This window comes from Pipistrellus hanaki, assembly GCF_964339955.1.
Source record: "Pipistrellus hanaki genome assembly, chromosome: 11".
NCBI classification, from domain to species: domain Eukaryota; kingdom Metazoa; phylum Chordata; class Mammalia; order Chiroptera; family Vespertilionidae; genus Pipistrellus; species Pipistrellus hanaki.
Genome location: NC_140513.1, coordinates 26,668,520 through 26,686,055, shown reverse-complemented (window position 1 = coordinate 26,686,055; position 17,536 = coordinate 26,668,520). Strand labels below are relative to the sequence as shown.

General features: G+C 46.7%; 2 protein-coding genes across 2 annotated transcripts in view; one reads left to right on the top strand and one right to left on the bottom strand.

Annotated features, from left to right (window-relative positions):
* Positions 1–17,322, top strand: part of LOC311630070 (protein SPATA31F1-like) — a 38,480-nt gene extending 21,158 nt beyond the window's left edge. Inside the window, exons 2-4 of the mRNA XM_084898810.1 lie at positions 9,973–10,018; positions 10,510–10,570; positions 13,476–17,322. Coding sequence (XP_084754936.1) covers positions 10,563–10,570; positions 13,476–17,244 — 3,777 coding nt within the window. The 5' untranslated portion in view covers positions 9,973–10,018; positions 10,510–10,562 and the 3' untranslated portion in view covers positions 17,245–17,322. The remainder of the gene's footprint in view (positions 1–9,972; positions 10,019–10,509; positions 10,571–13,475) is intronic.
* CCL21 (C-C motif chemokine ligand 21) lies at positions 470–1,706 on the bottom strand. Its single transcript, XM_084898865.1, has 4 exons — positions 1,546–1,706; positions 1,323–1,443; positions 1,053–1,226; positions 470–970 (listed from the first exon to the last, which is right to left on the bottom strand). The coding sequence occupies exons 1-4, from the start codon at positions 1,610–1,612 to the stop codon at positions 865–867; spliced, it is 468 nt and encodes a 155-aa protein (XP_084754991.1). The 5' UTR covers positions 1,613–1,706; the 3' UTR covers positions 470–864.
* Positions 17,323–17,536: the final 214 nt, after the last annotated feature.

The following is a 17,536-nucleotide window of genomic DNA, read 5'->3' as shown; positions in this document are numbered from 1 at the left end:
AGAAGGGAGTCCTTCTGGGCTTTGGGGTTTGGGGGTTTGGGAGAGGGAATGCTGGGACTCTGCTTAGGGTAGATCTCAGTAGACCTGTGTTGTCGGTGGGCCCAGGTGCCAGCCTCCCTCCTGGGGACCCTCCCAAGAGGTCCTTGGGAGTTTGTGAGCCAAAGAGGGCAGTCTCTGAAGGGTAGGGGGGGGGGGGAGTGAGAGAGTGCTGCATGGAATCAGGGAAGGGATCTCTGCAGGCTCTCCATCTCTCGTTGAGAGGAATTTCTCAGAGACCAAGAGCAGCCCAGGTCCCACCCTACCCGTCCCCTTCCCTTCTACTGCCCACAGGTCTGGGCACCTGGGCCAGGAGGAAACTCCGGGGTGGTGGTGGTGAGGACATACCACTCACCAGCCTGAGCTCCTGACGCCCTCGCCCCCTTAGTGACACTGGCTTCCCCGGGGACACAAACGTGCAGGAACAGATACCTGGGCAGGAAGCCGGAGCAGCTTTTTATTCAGCTTATACGTCATATTTACAAGGAAGAGGTGGGTGCAGTGGGGAGCAGGGTCAGGTCCAGGGTCCTGGCTGACCATTCCTCAGAGGGGACAGTCCTGCTGCCTCCTCTCACTCTGCCTCCTCTGCCTCTCTGGGCCTGGCCTGGGGCGGGCAGCTCAGCCCTGCAGGCGGGCGGGGGCTACAAGTACAGAAGGGAGAGCTGAAGCAGGAGAAGGGCGGAGGCAAGGCCAGCGTGGGGGCAGAAGCACTGCTCTGGGGCCCCCGAGTCCTCCCTGTCGTCCAGTCCTCTTCTCGTCCCTTGGGTTGGAGCTCCGAATCCTGGTGCGGCTGATGGGGGCTCCCTGGGCTCCGGGCCGGGCACTGGGCTATGGTTTTTGGGGGGTCTCTGGGGTCTGGGGGGTCTGGGGCGTCTCGGAGGTCTGGGGGGTTCGGGGGGTCCGGGGGGTCTGGAGGGTCCGCGGCTCTTCAGTCCTGGAAAGGGAGAAGAGGGGCTTGAAGGACTGACAGAGGCTCTCTTCACTCCCCTGCCCCCCAGTCCCTTCAGCTTCCTTACCTCTTAGAGCCTTTGGAGCTCTTTCTCTTCTCGCCAGCCTTGTCCTTCTTGTGGCGTGGTTTCCGTGGTTTCTGTGGGGCAGGTGGTGAGTCCAGACGCTGCATCAACTTCTGCACCCAGGCCTCCTTCGGGTCCGCGCACAGCTCCGCCTGAGAGCGCTTCCGAGGTGAGAACCTGGAGCGGGGCATTCGGGCATTCGCAAGCCTGTCCTGACCTCGGCCGCCTCGCCCAGCCCACCCAGCTTCGCCCACGCCCTGGCACCCAACTCACAGGATAGCCGGGATGGGGCAGCCCAGGCTCGGCTCCTGCTTCCTGTAGCCTTTAACAAAGTGGCCAGGAATCTTCTTCACGCTGTACCTGAGACAGCAGTCCTGCGCCCCTCCATCGCTGCCTGCAGAGGGCGGTCACAGGGCGCCGGGGGGCTGCTTACAGGCTCCCAGCCAGGCCTCTCCAGCCCCTCCCCATCCACCCCAGGCGGCCCCTTCCCTGATACCTTGGGCCCAGGGGATGCAGAAGGCCAGGACCAGGAAAAGGAGGCTCAGAGCCAGTGACTGAGCCATGGCTGTGGCGGAGGGTGAGTAGAAGGCCACAGCTGTGGGTGAGGTGTCAGCTGCAGTTGGGGGTCCTGGAGTGGGCAGGCCTTTTATGCAGTACTTCCTTGGGGGCGGGGGCGGGGGGGGACACCAGGAAATGAACTATTCTCTCGATACTACGCATGCCTCTCCTTTCCTGATCTAGGCTGGTACAAAGGTTATTCCTTAGCAAATGTTTTTTTATTTTTTTTTATTTTTTATTTATTTATTTTTTTTTATTGTTTAAAGTATTACGTATGTCTCATTTCCACCCTCACCCTCACCCTGCCCCACCACTCCCACCCCCTAGGACAAGGCCCCAGGGTCCATGTCCATTGTTTATGCTAATATTCATGCATACAAGTTCTTTGGTTGCTCTCTTACCCCTCTCCTGCCCTCTCTGAGGCTGGATCTATTTTTGTTCATCAGTTGCTGGAAACCAAATCAGTTTCACTGAAAAAGAGATATTGACAGGAAGCCAGGAAGGCTGGTCAAAAACCTTAATTGCTCTAACCCACATGTGTCAAACACAAGGCCCTCGGGCCAAATCCAGCCCGCCAGGCCTTGCAATGTGGCCCGCACCGCGCTGTCATCACTGCACTCCGCTGTCAGTTTATGACATTGTCAGTTTATGACTGTTCAGTAAACCATTCGGCCTGCGATTTAGGCTGGATTTTAGATTTTGGCCCCTTCTCTGATTGAGTTCGACACCCCTACTCTAACCTTTAGTTGAGATTTTGTTAGCTGAAGCAGAATCTACCTTGTCTGTGAAAGTTTCTGTTATTTCCTGCCTAAGGGCTACATGTAAATTTCTGTTTATGTTGCTTAAGATGTGTTCCCCAAAGCCTCAATAAAAGGGGATGGCAGGGCCAGAGCAGGAGTAGTTCTCCCACTAGAGTTGGACTGCCGCCTGGCCCCCCAAATCGCCAAATTGAATTTCTTCAAGTCTCTTTTCATTTGTGTGCGGCCCTTCTCCAGAACCTGAACCCTGAATTGGAACTCTTTCTACGCGGGCGTGAAAGAGAGTCCAATATCTGGCGCCTTCAACGCGGGGCTTCTGGAGGAGAAGGTATTTTTCGCCTAGAGCAAAGGAGGAAAAATACACCGAGAAAAGGTGTGGAAGATTCACCAGAAAAAAGGTGAGGGAAATTCACCGCACTCAAAGCCCACGGCCAGCTGCAGCGTCGCGAACTGTAAGCAGGGTGGGAACGTCTTTTTTCAGCCAGGCTAATGGGGAAGAATTAGGTTATAAAAATAAAGTAAACTTTATTATAGAATTTTGGTTTGTATGATTAAAGAATGTGGTTTATTGTGCAAATTAAAGTCTTAGTTTGTATTTGGAATTTAAAATCTGTAATAAGAAATGAAACTCCACCATTGGAACCGCCTCTGGTGCAGAGAAATTCAAAGGTGGCAGGAGAGGGCAGAGCCATCTGCTCTCCGAAAATGAGATTACTTAATGCTTTGTTTAAAAGTTATAAAAGAACTTGCAAGTTGGGTGTTATCTTGGCCAAATTGGGTGATAGTTACTACTTCAGAAAGCAAAAAAGAAAGAAAAAATTTAAGACCTGTCTTTATCTTTTAAGCATGAAAAAGTGTGGCCAGATCTGTTGTTGAAACTTCTCCCAAAGTAAGCTTGATGTGGGGGAAGGGAGAGACCAGGCAATCCTATAAGGAAGACCACTCTCCCAGTAAGCTAAGGAATGTGGTAACTTGCATTTGAATGGCTACAAACTTCCTCCAAACTCCTGTGGCAAAATTTTTGTGGAAGTTTGCTTAATTATAAAAATAAAGTAAAAGTTTAAAGTTGCCTCATAAAAAATCTAGAGGACAGAATGGAAGCTCTTAATTGACTATGTCTTGTATTTTCTTAGAAATGTAAAGTGTTATTAATCTAGGACATGCAAAATATATTTGACTTGCCAGCTTTAAAAGCTCAAAGTGGAAATTAAATGAGGAGAAATTATATAGTTAAAATGGGTTTTCTTTAATGATTAAGAATTCAAAATAAGATGCTTATTATTGGTTTAATTAAAAAAGAGTATTAATTCTGTGATCTCAACCAAAAATTTTCTATGCAAAAACTACTCTAAATCTAATTGATATCTTAAGATAACAATAGATAATAATAACATGTATTATAATATTTAAATCATATATAGATATTTGTTTGATGGTCTTTTCCCATATTAAAATTTCAAGGCCTTAACAGAGATGATTCTTGGAAAGCTCCAAGGGCCCGGAGAAATACAAGAAATTTATTCTCTTCTTAAATGATTTAAAACAGATTTAATATACTTGAAATTGCATGGAAAGCCTTATCAAATAAAAATTAAGATATATTTTAAATGTTATGAAGGTTTTGGCCTCTTAAGATGGGCAAAATGAAGTAACTAAATATTTCTTCCAGTTTGAAATTGAATTATCATGGATTAAAGCAAAGAATATCCTTGCATGGTATTATTCTACAATGTCATTTATAATTTTTGATATTTTACAACAGCATATTGTACAATTATTCCAAACAAAATTAAAAATCTAATTTTCGAATGTTTGGCAGCAATTTAAAAGGACATGAAAGGATTTAATCCCTTCCACTGTGTGGAAAGCCTCACTGGGAAGGCGCTTGAGCATTCTATATTGGCCTTTCTTGCCTTATTTGAGAAGAGGGACCCTCTCGTCACAATTCAATTGCCCACAGCTGTTGCTTGAGTTTTCAGTTCATGCTGAGGTTAAAACCTCATGGTGGCTGGTACCATGGATCCGTCTCTCACACAATGGGGTGAGCTGGATCCTCCCTGGAGAAGAAACCTGGGTTCCCCAAGATATGTGATCAATGCCGGGGCCCTGCCAGCAGGCGAGGGGATCCCAAGGCAGGTACTGGGCATGGAGGCCATAGGGGCATAGGCTACCAAGGAGACAGAACTGAACCTCACATCACCCTGCTTGGCCCCAGAGGATGGCTGGTTAGCCAATGACGGGTAAGATTCCTCAAGGGAGGGACAACCTAAGACAGGCACAGCCGCAGAGGGCCATCAGGAGAGGACCTGGGGGCCAACAGAGGTGGGGCACAGATCCTCACCCCCCCAACGCTGCAGAGGCTTGAACACTCGCCCTTTTGAGGGATGTCTCCTGCCCCATGGCTGCTTCACGCTTCCCATACCCAGCTCAGATTGGGACCCAGGCAACAAACAGATTTGGTCCAGCTCAGATTGAGACCCAGCTCCAAACAAGAGACTTGGCACGGCTCATATTGAGACCCAAGCAACAGAGAAGTGGCTGATGGCGACTGTCCTACATCTAAATCCAGCCTAAATCTACGAGTGCTCAGGGCTTTCTCAAGGATGCATATAATCTTTTCCATTAATATTTACAGAGTAAACTAAAATTGTTGTTAAAGTACTAATTTGACAGTAAAATAGTCAAGTTTTCAGATTAATTTAAATTGGCTAAATGAAATGAGTTAATATTCAAGAAAATTTAATTGTACAACAGGCTGTTCCTAAAGTATTAACCAAAATTTCTATTGGTAGTCCATTTCGTGGTAAAATTGTTTAACATACAATAAACCCTAAAACAGTCATAGTTTTTGTACAAAAAATTAAAAATTAAAAGTTATCAAAACAGCATTATAAAAATTTTTTCCAAAAGCCTCTTAATAATTAAATAGAAAAAAGGGGGATAGTGGAAAATACCATGTAAGAAAAAATGTCCTGTAAGTAAATTACATCTAGAAATTTTTTTTTTCTTTTGAAAACCAATTTTCATTTGTAATGATAACAGTAAGACAGCCATGAAAAACACACATAGTACCAAAATAAGTCAAAGAAAAATTGTTTGGGCAAAAAATTAAAAGTATCCCAAGTAAAATTTATAGAAAAGATTCCTTTATTAATTTTGGTCGAGATATGTTTGTATATTTTCAGAAAACAACTCCAAGACCATGTGGATTCCTGCAACAGAGAAGAATTGACAGGAATACTCCAGCCATAAAGACAGGAGGAAAAACAGACCAGAGATGGAAGATGCTGACGACGCCTTGCCATACTAGCAGTCAGCAGATGTGCGTCGCTGCAGGTTGTCCAGGACCAAACCAGAGGTCGGACCTGCATTGCCACCATTTTTACACCATCCGGATACCATTGCTGACATGGACTCAGAACTGTTGGACATTAAAATTTGGACTAAAAAAAACTGTTGGACATTGAATCTGGGATTCAAAAACTGTTGGCCCAGAAAGAAACTTACTGCAGACTGATTTCATTTGACTCTCAGCATTGCTTGTTTCATTTTTTGTTTATTTCTAGTCTACATATGCAAAATTTTTTAAGGAAAGAAAACGGGGGAGATGCTGGAAACCAAATCAGTTTCACTGAAAAAGAGATATTGACAGGACGCCAGGAAGGCTGGTCAAAAACCTTAATTGCTCTAACCCACATGTGTCAAACACAAGGCCCTCGGGCCAAATCCAGCCCGCCAGGCCTTGCAATGTGGCCCGCACCGCGCTGTCATCACTGCACTCGGCTGTCAGTTTATGACATTGTCAGTTTATGACTGTTCAGTAAACCATTCGGCCTGCGATTTAGGCTGGATTTTAGATTTTGGCCCCTTCTCTGAGTTCGACACCCCTACTCTAACCTTTAGTTGAGATTTTGTTAGCTGAAGCAGAATCTACCTTGTCTGTGAAAGTTTCTGTTATTTCCTGCCTAAGGGCTACATGTAAATTTCTGTTTATGTTGCTTAAGATGTGTTCCCCAAAGCCTCAATAAAAGGGGATGGCAGGGCCAGAGCAGGAGTAGTTCTCCCACTAGAGTTGGACTGCCGCCTGGCCCCCCAAATCGCCAAATTGAATTTCTTCAAGTCTCTTTTCATTTGTGTGCGGCCCTTCTCCAGAACCTGAACCCTGAATTGGAACTCTTTCTACGCGGGCGTGAAAGAGAGTCCTATAATCAGTTTATATTGTTCATTATATCCCACACATGAGTGAGATCATGTGATATTTATCTTTCTCCGACTGGCTTGTTTTGCTTAGCATAATGCTCTCCAGGTCCATCCATGCTGTTGCAAATGGTAGTACAAGTTCCTTCTTTTTTATAGTGGTGTAGTATTCCATTGTGTATCAACCACAGGTTTTTAATCCACTCATCTGCTGATGGGCACTTAGGCTATTTCCTTGTAAATTGTGCTGCTATGAATATAGGGGTGCACATGTCCTTTCTAATTGATGTTTCTGGCTTTTGGGGATATGTTCCTACTTTTTTGAGGAAACTCCATACCACTTTCCACAGTGGCTGCATCAGTTTGCATTCCCACCAGCAGTGCACGAGGGTTCCTTTTTCTCCGCATCCTCGCCAGCACTTGTTTGTTGATGATAGCCATTCTGACAGGTGTGAGTTGGTACCTCATTGTTGTTTTGATTTGCATCTCTCAGATGATTACTGACTTGGAGTGTGTTTTCATATGTCTCTTGGCTTTCTGTATATCCTCTTTCGAAAAGAGTCCTTTGCCCATTTTTTGATTGCATTGTTTATCTTCCTTTTGTTAAGTTGCATGAGTTCCCTGTAGATTTTGGAAATTAAACCCTCATCTGAGAAAGCATTGGGCTTTCTCCCATGCAGTGGGCTTTCTTGTTGTTTTGTTGGTGGTTTCTTTGTTGATGGTTTTGTTGATGGTGCAGAAGCTTTCTATTTTGATGTAGTCCCATTTGTTTATTTTCTCCTTGATTGTTCCTAGGGCAATGGAAAAATATATTTATATGATTAAATAAAACAAGAAAGAGGGAAAACAGGTCCATCACATCTTTTCATTGGTGCAGAAAATGTATCAGTTTATTTGTGCGTCCTTTGCTAAGCTAATTTGAAAGATACATGGGGAAACAAAAGAGGAGACAAAGGTGGGAAAGAGGCATAGTACATGCTTTTTAAAAAAAGTATATTTATATTTATGCCCAAACCGGTTTGGCTCAATGGATAGAGCGTCGGCTTGGGGACTGAAGGGTCCCGGGTTCGATTCCGGTCAAGGGCATGTACCTTGGTTGCGGGCATATCCCCAGTAGGGGTGTGCAAGAGGCAGCTGATCGATGACTCTCTCTCATCGATGTTTCTAACTCTCTATCTCTCTCCCTTCCTCTCTGTAAAAAATCAATAATATATATATATATATTTTAAAAAAGTATATTTATGTCGTTATTATAAAGTGTGTGTGGGGGGAGTCCCTCAGCCCAGCCTGCACCCTCTGGAAGTCGGGGACCCCGCAGGTGGTGTCTGCCTTTCGGCTTAGGCCCGATCTCCAGTTGGGGGCTGTTTGGGCTGAGGGGGTTTGGGGCTCTCGCAGTCTGGGGCTCGTGGTCTGGGACCCCTTGCTCCTTACCACCTGACTGCAGCGGGGGTGGGAGAGGCTCCCATCACTGCCACGTGCTCGCCAGCCATGAGCCCGGCTTCTGGCTGAGCCGCACCCCCCCTGTGAGAGCGCACTGACCACCAGGGGCAGCTCCTGTGATGAGCATCTGCTCCCTGGTGGTCAGTGTGCATCATAGCGGCTGGTCATTCCGGTCCTTCTGCCATAAAGGTCGCTGTGGCTTTTATAAACTAGATTATTTTTGGTGACTGAAGTCAAGTAAATGCTCTGGCCCTTCATCCTGAGGCCTCACCTCTTCCTCCAGTCTTTCTCACAAGCTCTCTCCAATCCACCCACTTAATTGTCTGGTAAAAACAGACTGCCTGCCGAAACCGGTTTGGCTCAGTGGATAGAGCATCGGCTTGCAGACTGAAGGGTCCCAGGTTCGATTCCGGTCAAGGGCATGAACACGGGTTGAGGGCACATCCCCATTCAGAGATGTGCAGAGGCAGCTGAGTAGATGTTTCTCTCTCATCGATGTTTCTAACTATCTGTCCTTCTCTCTTCCTCTCTGTGAAAAATCAATAAAATATATTTAAAAAACAAACAAACAAACAAACAAACAAACCAGACTGCCTTTCCTACTGCCAAATGTTAAGTGCTCTGCATGTTGACGAGTTTCTCCCCACCTGGACTATGCCTCTTTGTAGAGGGAAGTGACACTTTCAGTTCAGGGTCACAACCTAATTGTTGCTCACGGAGAGTCTTCTGTCCCTCTCCCTCAAGAGATGCTTGTGTCCCTAAACACTCAATTTTCTGGGACCGATGGCCAGACAGTAGCCGTGAAGGAGAACGCCAAGCTGTCAGGCTGGTGTCGGTGTGGAGAATGAAGAGAACGTGGGAGCACAGACAGGCCTGTGAGCCAGCATGTTTAGCCTCTGGCTCTGTAACCTTTACAAACCCCGACTTCAGACGTCCTCACGGACAGACTGAATCACCACACAAGCTTCCCTAGGACGTATGCTCTTCGAGGCTGCCCCGGCCTTGTGGAACAGAAGGGCTTTGTGATACAATCTGCTGACCGGGTTCTATTCTCTGTGAGGCGGAGATGACAAGGCAGAGAGCATGGGGAATCATTAGGAGGAACCTGAACGCCTAGATAGAGGGATGGCTCCTCCCCTCATGTGAAAGTCATGTTGAGCTTCACTTATGATCTTCAGAATGTTGGAAATTTCTTATATACATATGGCGCCATCTTCCTTATTATCCTAATTACCTGGAAAGTGAAAAGGAGTTACTTTGGGTTAAGGTTGGAACCTAAAAGGAGCTGCTACCAGGTAGGGAAATAGTAACACCGTAATTGAACTAGTTAAGTTTTAGATAAGAAGCTTTTTAAGATCTCAGAACTTCCTTCTACCTTTCTTGCCAATTTAAAATATATATATATATTTTATTGATTTTTTACAGAGAGGAAGGGAGAGGGATAGAGAGTTAGAAACATCGATGAGAGACATCAATCAGCTGCCTCCTGCACATCCCCTACTGGGGATGTGCCCACAACCAAGGTACATGCCCTTGGCCGGAATCGAACCTGGGACCTTTCAGTCTGCAGGCTGACGCTCTATCCACTGAGCCAAACCAGTTTCGGCTCTTGCCAATTTTTATACTATACATTCAGTTACTCCAATATGGTGCTTTTCTCAGAGCCTAGACGTAATTTCCTACTAAGCCATCACCTTTTAATTCATTTCACTTTCCCTCCTGTGTCACGCTTAGCCCTCTAAAGAACCTGTCCTAACCTTTCTCAGGAAGTAAGGAATGTGGAGACTCTTGAGCTGAGAAATAAGTAGGAAAGTGAAATAAGTCGGGGTGAAAGGGTGGAGTAGAGGCAGGGAATGTGAGTGCATTACATACATAGACAGGATTTTGGAAATTTATATTCATTCGTTCTGACTCATTTTGGACATAAAAATGAAGTGTCCCAACCTCACACTCACTCTTTTCTCTTTAAGTGTCAACAAAAGCTCAGGCAAAAGGCTAGAGATGCAGCATCCAGAGGTAAAGTACCAGTCTCTTCTCTGACTCCCCTTTCCTGCAGATGCGGTTTCCGTGGGTTTTGTCCCTCTTTGATCTCTGGTGCTTGGGACAGGTTCTCTAAACACCGTGGAGAGTGGGAGCTGGTGAGTGGGAGCCATATGTTTGATGGATTGAATATGGGACTCTGCAGAGTCCCCTAAATCAAGGGATTGCTCCAATTCCACAAGTTGACACATTCTCCCACCTAAGTCATTTACTAGTTTTATGACCCTGTGTAAGTCCCTTCATTTTTCAGTCCTTGGTTCATTAAATGCCCATTTGAAGATTTTGCTTCGCTCACAGTGCGGCCATGACCATCTAAGTGAGATTAGGTCCTGGACAACTCATTGTAACTGGCTACGTTTTATACAGACGTGCCTCAGAGCATTGGCTGTGGGATTTCCAATCTTCAGATTCCTATAGTATGCCCTCAATCCTCTCGCTCCATGTAACACTGTCTCCTGGGTTTTCAGCTAGGAGACATTTATGGAAAGAAACGGAGACGCCGTGGGAGCTGCTTTCTGTCATGAAAAGGTGATTGTTTGCTCTTTGTAGTCTTCCAACGCCAGCCTGGACTGCTCGGCCTGGGACAGGGGTGAGGGCTGACGACTGGGATGGAGTCAGACACCGCGGAGGCTGGAGCACTGGTTGAGAGGGTTGCCAGGGCAAAGGGGGCTCAGACATCTCAGGAGGGAGGAGTCCCAGTTCTGCTCTGGGCTAAGCTCACAGTGCTCCTGGAATCCAAAATTTGACTAGTGTTTAATTCACAAAAGATCCTAAAGGGATTGATATTCAGCCAAAAGACCAGTTATCCAGCTAAGAGAATGGATAAATAAGCATACATAAGTCATCACTGTCACATTCCTCTTACAGCTCCACCCTTTCAAGGGCAGAACCCTACACCTTGCTGACATTACCTCCTCTGGTTGTGTCTTCAGGAAGCCCAGTTCTCGAGACAGCCCCCAGGCAGGAGTTTGTCCTCTCATTCTCTTCTTAAGATCTCTAGCCTGTTAACCGAGCGGGACGTATAAATACGTCAAACGTAAACAATATCGGGTACGGGTAGGACATATGAATACGTCCTTGAAATATATTGGGCTGGATGTATATTTCCGAACAACAAAAGTATTAGTCATCCATACTGTCTGAACATGTGCCCCGGCCCGCGGGGCACAACAACGTGGGGAGAAGGAGGACCTGTGGAGGATGAAAAGAAGGGACAAGGGACAGGAGAAATGGAGGCAAGACAAAGTTCTGATCAAGCCTCAAACTTTATTTTTGGAATGGCAGTATATATACAGCAGGAACAAAGGGGGGCAGGGTTGCCTACGCAGTGGGGTCTTTGGCAGTGTATAACTGGTTTAGGCACTGAGTGGCAAGGTGGTAAGGTATCTGGCAACACAGGATTGGCTAACTGCCAGGGCGGCGTAACATTCCAAGGCTGGGCTAGCTATGGGGGAGGACCAGGAAGGGGACTTTGCAGAGATCCTCTGGGGCAAGATGTGCTAAGCGGCAGGTTAATCTTTAGCTTCTGGCCAAACCCGCAGGGCACCGCATAACTTCTGCTAGAAGGAACTTAATTCTAAGACAGAGTTGTATTTTCTTAAGACAGAGTTGCTTGTCTCAACTCTGATGGCTCCCAACAGACATGAAATTAAGACACGGAGGGAATCAGTATAATTTCCTAGTGAGAGTGGTGGAAGTGTTCAACAAGAATTGTTTTGGAGTGAACACATGACTTACTGAATAAAGGGTATAGGATTTACTTAGGTAATTTCTATACGTCAATTCATTTGGCTGAACTCTTGTGTCAAAACAATACAGACATTGTTGGGACAATGAGGATAAACAGAGTTGGAATCCCCAGTGAAATAAAAACAAAAAAAATTACAGAAAAATGAACATATAGTAAGATTCAAAGACAAACTTATGGTTTTAAAATGGAAGGATAAAAAAGACGTATTGATGCTCAGTTCTATTCATAATGACGAAAAGACAATGATTGAAAAGAGAGGAAGAAGGCAAGAAAAACCGAATGTTGTCCTGGATTATAACAAGAATATGGGCGGCATAGATTTGGGAGATGGAGTTATGGTGGCCTACACAGCTGCCCGTAATAGGGTAAAAAAATTTTATAAAAATTTTTTTCTATGATTAACTGATATGTGCTCCTTCAATGCATATATTATATACAAAAAAGATAAAGATCATTTGGATTGATTACACTTTTTGATAGAGTGTGTAGAGAAATTGGTAGATAACAACATAGTGAAAACCCACCCAAGACATCAACAAGCAGCTCTACATCTAAACCATCACACTTAGTTGAAAGGCATTTTCCAGAACAAATGAAAAGCGATATAGGAAAAACTACAATAAATCCAGGAAATGCCGAGTTTGCTACAAAAAAGGTATTAGGAAAGAATCTACATACTGGTGTCTGGATTGTAAGGTAGCACTATGTATCAACAATTGTTTTAAAATATTATATATAACACGGAAGTTGAGTTTTGAATTTTTACATCTATATTTTAATTTTTTAAACTCAATATTTCTATTTTATTTGTATGCTTTTGTTTATTGTTCTGTAATTATTAACGTTTTTATATTTTTTATTGTGTATTGAAAAAAATATATTTTTTGTAATCTTTATAATTGTAAAATTTATAATTTTTTTAAATTCGATGTTTCCATTTTTTTTGTTGGTATTCTTTTTTATTTGTTTGTAATTTTGTATTTTCCTTTCTGCTTTATATATAAGTAAATGAAAAAATATATATTTCATAGTCTTTTCATTTATTTTAAGTATAAATAAAAAAAAATAATATGAAATTACATTCTCCGGGCGTGATGTACTGACACATCCTAGTGAAAGAGTACACACCCATTATATGTTGCGCAATTAAAAAGGGAATTCCCCGGTTAACAGGCTAGAGAAAGGGATGGACTCCCAAGAGCTGTTGTGTACACAACACAGTCCCCTGAAAGCAGAATTTCCATGGGACCTCATTTTCCACAGCTCGGAAATACTAAGTACCAGCCTGTGTCCTTCTTAGCCAGAAATGAGACTGAGTCCAGGTTCCACCTGGTGATGGCCCTGGCGATGCCCCATCAGCTAACCATTGGCTCCCCCATCCTTTGTTCCCATCTCTGGTTCAGCTTCTCAGCCCAGGTCAACAAAGAACTCACCCACCTCTCAGTCACTCATGGCTCTGTGCTCCATGGGTTGTCTGCAACCTTGCCCAACGAGCCCCAGACCCTCAGCCCAGCACACAATAACTTGCCAAGTGGCAATTTCCTAGGAAGAGAAGTAGAGGACTAAGCCCTAGGTGGGTAGGACTCAGGGCTTACAGGAAGGTCAGGGCCAATAGTCAGGCCACAACTTCCAGAGAAGAAGCTGTCACTCCATCAGTAACAGTTGCCGTGTTTCCTTTTCCAGCCAGGGCTGGCTTCCTCAGGAGGGAAGTGTGCGGAGGGTCCTGTGTGCAGATACCTACTGCCCTGTCTGCAATGCCACGGCCCTGGAGATCCAGCAGTTACTGGTGGGTGAGAACACCCCGATCTCTGCAACTTCACCAGGGCCATCGGAGGGCTCTCCTTGCCCAAAGACTTTGCCCAAGTCCAATGTGCCTTTTGAGCAGAGTCTGGAGCATCATTCCACACATACTCAAAAGCCCAAACTTGCATCTGCAACCCAAACAGTGCCACAGTTAACAGCTAAGAAATCCTTATCCCAGTCATTTACCGGGTCAGCTGGCCAATCAGCCGATCCAGTGAGTACGCAAGATTACTTGGCTAAAAATGTCCATCTAGGACAGAGAATTCAATGTCAAGATAGGCCCAGGGGGCATGAGACTGAAGGGCCTAGGATTCCAGTGAACCAGCAGAAGGTGACACCACACAATCGCAACTTTGCGTATGGGAACCAAGGTCAGCCACCTTTGCATTCCCAGGTCCCTCTGCTGACCATGAACCAAGAAAGCACCACCCTGACACATCCTATGACCTTGCCTATGGTCACTATCCTCCCTTCCTACCTGCCATTCTCCAGCCCCGAAGTCCTGAGGCTCCTTGAGGTGCATGTAAAAAAATGGATGCATTTCCAGAGGTGGGGGCTGCCCAGACGCGTAGAGGAGTCCCTGAGGCAGCGTATGCCAAACCTGCCTTTGCTTTACCAACCTCTAAACAGCCAGCCAGTTTCTTTCATCCAAAATGAATTATCTGTAGAGACTTTTGTGCCCATTTCTTATCAGACCTGGGGTCCATGTATGGCTGGCCAGTCTACCCAGGCATTCTGGGTTTCTGAATGGTCCATGATAAACCCAATACAAAGACACCACTTCCAGCAAAACCCAAACCACAGGGCTCTAGCCTTGCCCTCTCCAATATTTAAAGACTCAAGCGGCCTCTACCCACTTCCTGGGCAACAGGCTAATGACTCAGTGAGCCACTCACAGCAGAAATACATCCAGCTATTCTGCGGCTTACCTTCTCTGCACAGCGAGTCTCTGGCTGACACCTCCTTGGGCTCTCAAGATCACTCCGCACATGGGAGCATGTCCAAGCTCTCCGAGGAGGATCCTTTTATCTTCAAGGAGCCCTCCTCCCCCCCTCTGCTGCCTAAAACTCCACCTCACTCAGCCCCACCCTCTTCCCCAAGATCCCCAAATTGGGTCATGCCATCTGGCCTTCAACAAGCTCAGATCCATGTCCCGTTTCTGACTCTGGCTGAGTGTGAAGCCTTAGAGTGTCACCTGCTGCAGAGGCAGCTCCAGCGTCAGGGGGGTCTGCCAGCTGTTCTCCAGCGAGCTCAGCACACCCAGAACCCCGTGCACTATAAGCCTTGTGGCAGAGCCCAGTCTCCTCGGACTGTGAAAACTTCCTGGCCGCCCACTTCTGTCCTCACAAGGGAGCTGTCCTGGTCAGAGCATGCCCGGAGGCTGCTGGACTTCCACCTCCAGAGGCAGCTGATTCACCATCGCTGGGGCCTGCCCCCGATGATCCAGCAGTCCTTCCAGTTGCTCCTGGCCCCCGCTCACCAGCAGACTCCATCCTGGAGCAGCACAGCCCTAGCCAAGGGGAGTGTTTTCCAACATTCAGCCTTAGAGGCTCCTGGCGCTGATGACCCTTTCTTGCCCTCTAAGGACTCAGTGTCAGTCCTCATGCCACACTTATTTGACGAGGTCAAGGCAATACTACAGAGCCACATCAATTCCAAATATGGGCAGATCCATGAGGGCAAGGTCCCTGCCCACGTGTATTGGTCTGGTGAGGGCCTAATTCCTGTGGGCATCCCAGAAAGCAAGCTCCCAGAACTACAGGCAGCAACCCACCCTGACCTACAACAGAAAGCTAGGCCCTGGATGCCAACAGGCCTTGATCAGCAGCAACAGATCTCCCCAGATGCAGTCACTGAGCCTCGTAAGCTACTTCAAGCCCTGTCCAAGGAAGTCCTTGAGAAACTGGAGATGATTTTCCGGCACAAGTATCTGGCCTTCTTGTCAGGGCTGAATCCTCTTTATTACGTGCCTCCCTCTAAGGCCACGGCCCCAGCAATCACTACTCATGCTGCTGGCACAGAGGCTGTCAAACTCTTAACAGAACCTCTGACTCAGAAGATCTCACTTGAAGAGCCGTGCCTAAGTCGTGAACCATCTTTTCAAGGTACCAATGAGACTTGTGCAGAAATTGCAGATGATTTTCAGTCTGAAGGGCAAGTGGAAGGAATGATTGAGATGGAGCCTCTAGAGAGGCAGACAGAGTCTGCTAGGCTCTGCCTACTCAAGAAGCACATCTTGGCCAAACTAAATTTCCACCTGAGAAGGAAGGTTTTAGAGATACAATGGGGAATTCCCACAAAGGCAAGGGAGTCCAGGGAGCAAACTTTACAAATCCCAGAGAACACATCCACCCAGGAGTCTCTTAGGAGTCTAAACAACCAAGGAAAAACATACCTCCAGGAGCTGCCCATCTCACCAGACACTCCCTGTGCCCCACATGCAAAGCGGCTCTACCTTAAGGGACAGTTGTCCACTGAGTTAAAGGCAGTGCAGCAGGACCAAAAGCAACCTAGTTCCAGAGCGGCACTGCATGGATCTGCCCATGGGCCCTCCTGTAGAGGCATGACACAACGCCCAGTGCTTGATGTGCAGCTGGAGGCCAGGGTGGACCAGCCCGGCCTGGAGGAGTCCCAGATCCCTGAGTCCCAAAGCCCTGGCAAGAGCAAGTCCTCAGCCCCAGTCCCCATGCTGACTGAAAAGAAAGAAAACCCAAGGAAACCCAAATCACCAGGAAAACGTGGAGAAGGAGATGCATGGTTTGTGCTCCCCTCTATAAGAAAAAAAGGCTACCCTGCTGGAGCCCAGCAGTCAAAAGGGATGCTTCTGAACAGGATATCCCAAAGACCTTGGCTACAGAGACATGGCTTTCACCTTGGTGCTCTCTGTCAGCACAGTTCCCAGCATCGCCCTCAGCTTAAGCCCCCAGACCTCCTTCCAGGAGTCCTTGGTAGGAAGGAATCTAAGAAGGATGACCTGCAGGACAGTCGAGCCAGGCTCAATGTCAGCCTCCAGGGGGCGAGGACTCCTGAGAATGCCCAGCCTGTTGGGCCCCAGGCGTCACAGGCCCAGCCTGTCCTGCCCCGACTCATTCAGCCTAAGTCATTACAGGGCCAAACTTCGCAAGGTCAGGTATTGCAGGGGCCAGTGATGCCAGCCCATACTGGCAAGAGGCCCAGCTCTCCGGAATCAAAACTGAGATATAAGATGAAATCCTTTCTGCAGTATATAAGCCTCAAGGCAAAAGGCAAAGAGCACAAGGAATCCACGTTTGTGGCAGCTGTGCAAGTGGCCCCCTCCAGCAAAGAACATGGAGCAAAGAGGCTGGCTCCAGCCAAAAGTCCCACGGAGCAAACTAAGACAAAGATGCAGATAAGAGGGGACCCCAAAGCCCAGTCTCCCCTGACTGAGAAGCAGGTGGGCCTGGCCTCCTTGGCAGGCTCCCATTCCCCACACAGTAAGCTCCTCTGCTCCAGCTCCCATCAACTCCCGTCTGCCTCAGGCTTAGGCCCCACCCTTCGTTGTCCACAGCACTGTCCTCAAGTGGCTTGTGCCACCCAACCAGGATCCCACCCCAATTCTCAACTCTCTCCTCAGAGGGAAATGTTGGCCTGCCCAAGGAAGATCCAACACAATCAAAGGACTCTGTAGGCTCCTCCAGGTCTGCATCCCTCGAAGGGATAGCTATTGTCTTTGTCATTAATATGTAAGTGGGGCACCACACCACCCAAAATACAGTCTATATATTTAAGCAAAGAGCTGTCTGTCTGCTCATTCCCTCCACTGTTGTTTGTTAAGGGAAGGCATGAGTGAGGCTAAAATGCTCTTCCTATCTAGGGAAGGAGCTTTTTTAATTTTAAAAAAATTATTTATTGTTGAAAGTATTGCATATGTTTCATTTTTCAGCCATTGACCTTTGTCAGCCCTCTCCCAAGCCCCAGCA